This window comes from Trichechus manatus, unplaced genomic scaffold (assembly GCF_000243295.1).
Source record: "Trichechus manatus latirostris isolate Lorelei unplaced genomic scaffold, TriManLat1.0 scaffold00030, whole genome shotgun sequence".
Taxonomy (NCBI): Eukaryota; Metazoa; Chordata; class Mammalia; order Sirenia; family Trichechidae; genus Trichechus; species Trichechus manatus.
The window spans coordinates 19,926,045-19,929,172 of record NW_004443966.1 but is presented as its reverse complement, the minus strand read 5'-3'; the positions used below and the strand labels follow the sequence as shown (position 1 = coordinate 19,929,172).

Below are 3,128 nucleotides of genomic sequence, written 5' to 3'. Positions count from 1 at the left end.
GCACGCAGCATCATTTTTATTTCACAGGTAAGAAGATTCAGGCTCAGATCAGTTAGGAGCCCCACTAAAAGGTCACAAGGGTAGGAAATGGAAGAGGGGGGATTTGAACCCCACTTCTCTGGCTTTAGAATCTACTGCAATTGCTGCTATCGTAAAACTCAGCTCAACTGTACAGATTGATTGTACAGGGCTCCTTGGTCCAAAGATGTGGATTTTTTAGGTGCCAAAGGACCTTTCTTACATGACTTCTCAGCTCTTTATGACTGATTTCTAAACACCACCATGTGGCCATATGAAGAGTGTGCTTATGCGGGGTACCCAGGAATTATTACTGGCTTCACCATGGACTTCCAGCCTAAGCTCCAACTGGTCACTTAACCTGGAACAAGTTATCATCACCCCCACTTCTTTGGATGAGGAAAACTGTCCTGCAGAGAAACTAGAAACCCCTGGTTGAGAACACTGATTCCCTAGGCTCCACACTCTGAATATAATTCATAGCACCCAGGAATCTGTATTTGTTAAAAGCTCCCTGGATGACTCTGATGCTTGGTCACGTTTGGAAATCACTTAAGCTTGCCTTGGACAAAAAGGGAGTTTTGAGGTCTACTCATCCCTATTTCAAAGGGGGTGATATAAGAGTGAAATGAAATCATGTCTAACAGGCTCTTTATTGGAAATATACACAGTGCAAGCACTTCCCGTCAGCTATTTTAGTGCAAAACAACAAACTGCCTTCAAGAGCAGGCTCCGGGTTAGTCTGGAACCAAAAAACTGTCTTAGGCAAGATCGTTCCTTTACATGACTATAAGAAGAACTATAGTTAAAGGCACACATCTGACTTTTAGACATTCTTCATACCACTGTTGCAACAACCTCATTATTCCTTAAAAAAAAAAAAAAAAAAAGATTATATTGACATTCTTTCACATCAAACTTGGAACCATCTACACTAGAAGTAACTTACACATCTCATTGCTTTACTCAAAAAAATAAAAGGTTAAGTGAGAAAAATGTCAACGTCTATTCCTGTCTCAGCTGTTGGTCACTGAAGTGGGGCAGAAGGCAGAGCCTGGCACAGCCACTGCCCCTGGCAGTCCAGTACCTGTCTCTGGCCAGACTTTAGGAAGAACAAATGACCTCCCACACCAGAAACACTGACCTGCTTGAGCTGCTCCTCCAGATTCCAGCTTGGCTGCCCAGACGTGGAGACTGAAGGTGAGGCCTTGGAAGCATCTTTGGTATGGTCTTCTTTAGTCTGCAGTCCATGAGATGGGAGCCCTGGTGCTGGAAGGAGACTGGACATGGGCGCTGCTCTGAAGTCTTGGTGAACTGCTTTCTGCACGTGGAAACACTTTGAAGCAGACTGTGCTTCTTTCTCAGCCACCTCTGCATCTTCATCATCCCCATCCTCATCTTCCAAACCTCCCTCCTCTTCCTCAGGTTCTGAGTTCACGCTGCTTTGTTCAAAAACTCGGGGGGCTGCAGTGGCTGGTGGAACTCTGGCTAAGGGACCCAGGGCAGGGTTGGCAGAAGGCCTTCCAGGTGTGGCAGAAAGGAGAGTGGGCTGTGTGACCAGCTTCTGGGCATACAAGAACTGGGTTTCTCTCATCTGCTGTCCCTGCTTCTCCCGGGCATCCATCTGCAAAGAAGCCAGGTGCGGTTGCTTCTGCTGCTGCTGCTGCTGCTTCTGCTGCTGCAGTGGCTCCATCACTGCCTCAAGCTTCACCCACTGATTGGCATGGCTGTGAACCTGGTCACAGCCCAGCAGGCACACTGCGTCTGACCCTTAAGTGATCAACAGAAACCACAGAAGAAAAAATGAAAACTGTAAAACAAGTATAAAAAGGCCCTCTTCTCTCCAGTGAAGGGCCATGGGTATTGAATACTAGGCCTATTCTCATTCTCACTACACCTGAGTTTTCAGATGACTGAGTGGTGAGGGTTTTGGGGAGGGTGGGGAAGAAAGGCTGTGAAGAAGAGGAACAGGATTTAAGAGGGGAAATACAGGATGAAGCTAAGTCTCATTGCCATTGCGTCAATTCCAACTTATAGTGACTCTACAGGACAGAGTAGAACTGCCACATAGGGTTTTCAAGGCTGTAATCTTTATGGAAGCTGACTGCACACAGTGGGTTCGAACCTCTGACCTTTCGGTTAGCAACTGAATGCTTAATCACTGCACCACCAGGGCTCCTTTGAAGCTCACTGGTGGCGAACTATTGAGGGTTTAAAAAGAAGTAAACCCAGAAGATACCTAGTCTGCTAACATCTATGTTCTGATCTCTCTCCCTCAACATTCTCGAACATTAATTTATTACTGAAAAGGCAACTGGGTTTGCACTGTAGAAAGGTAGTGACCGTGAAAACCACAATAGTAAAGGGAAGGAAGGGTTTGCCTACAAAAGAGTACGCTACCTATGTACCCAGCCCCATCCCAGAAAAATATTACTATCTAGGCAAGACACAGCCTGTAGGCAGACAGAATGACTTTTCTTACAGAAAAGCAGGACCAAGCAAACTGCTCCTGGGTTTAAATTGTTCAAATTTCCCAGATCAAATTGCCAGCCTGCTTGGTGAGTGGACTGAGCCATGCTAACTGGACACATTACAGCCGCAAAAAGAATCCAATTCCAACAGCATGAAAGAAAGACACACAAGGAGGCCAAGAGTCTCAAATTGCAATCGTCACTCAAAAACAAATGGGGGAATTCCTCTGGAGATTTTAATTAATTTGAAACAGATATCAATATTGTCTAAACAATTTAATGCTTCTTCTTTTTATAAGTGGCCAAGTAAATCTCTTCACATCCCCTTTCTTTCTGATTCGCTTCTACTATGATATTCTATGATCAGCACAAAAAGAAAGGGCTTTCAGGCCAAAAGCGTTTTGGGGGCAGGTTTATCAGCATTCTTACCAATCAGTCTCCAAACACACACACCCCTTTCCCACCCTCTCCTCCTCTAGCCCCCCTTCTCTTCCTCTTCTCCGGCCGATACCCCCAACAAACCTCACATTTGTTATGTTTCCTCAGCATGCTGAGGGATGCATAACTGAACTGATTACTATGCACAGGCAAATTTTAGGTGAACAGGACTTGCAACATGGTTACAATTTTGTTATTACA

General features: G+C 45.2%; 1 protein-coding gene across 2 annotated transcripts in view; it reads right to left on the bottom strand.

The window, feature by feature from the left end:
- ARID3B (AT-rich interaction domain 3B) overlaps positions 1-2,033 on the bottom strand; it is a 49,731-nt gene extending 47,698 nt beyond the window's left edge. For both annotated transcript variants that reach the window (XM_012555098.2, XM_004374747.2), the window contains exon 1: positions 1,163-2,033. In XM_012555098.2, the coding sequence (XP_012410552.1) occupies positions 1,163-1,711 (549 nt within the window). In that variant the 5' untranslated portion in view covers positions 1,712-2,033. The remainder of the gene's footprint in view (positions 1-1,162) is intronic.
- Between the last annotated feature and the right edge of the window lie 1,095 nt (positions 2,034-3,128).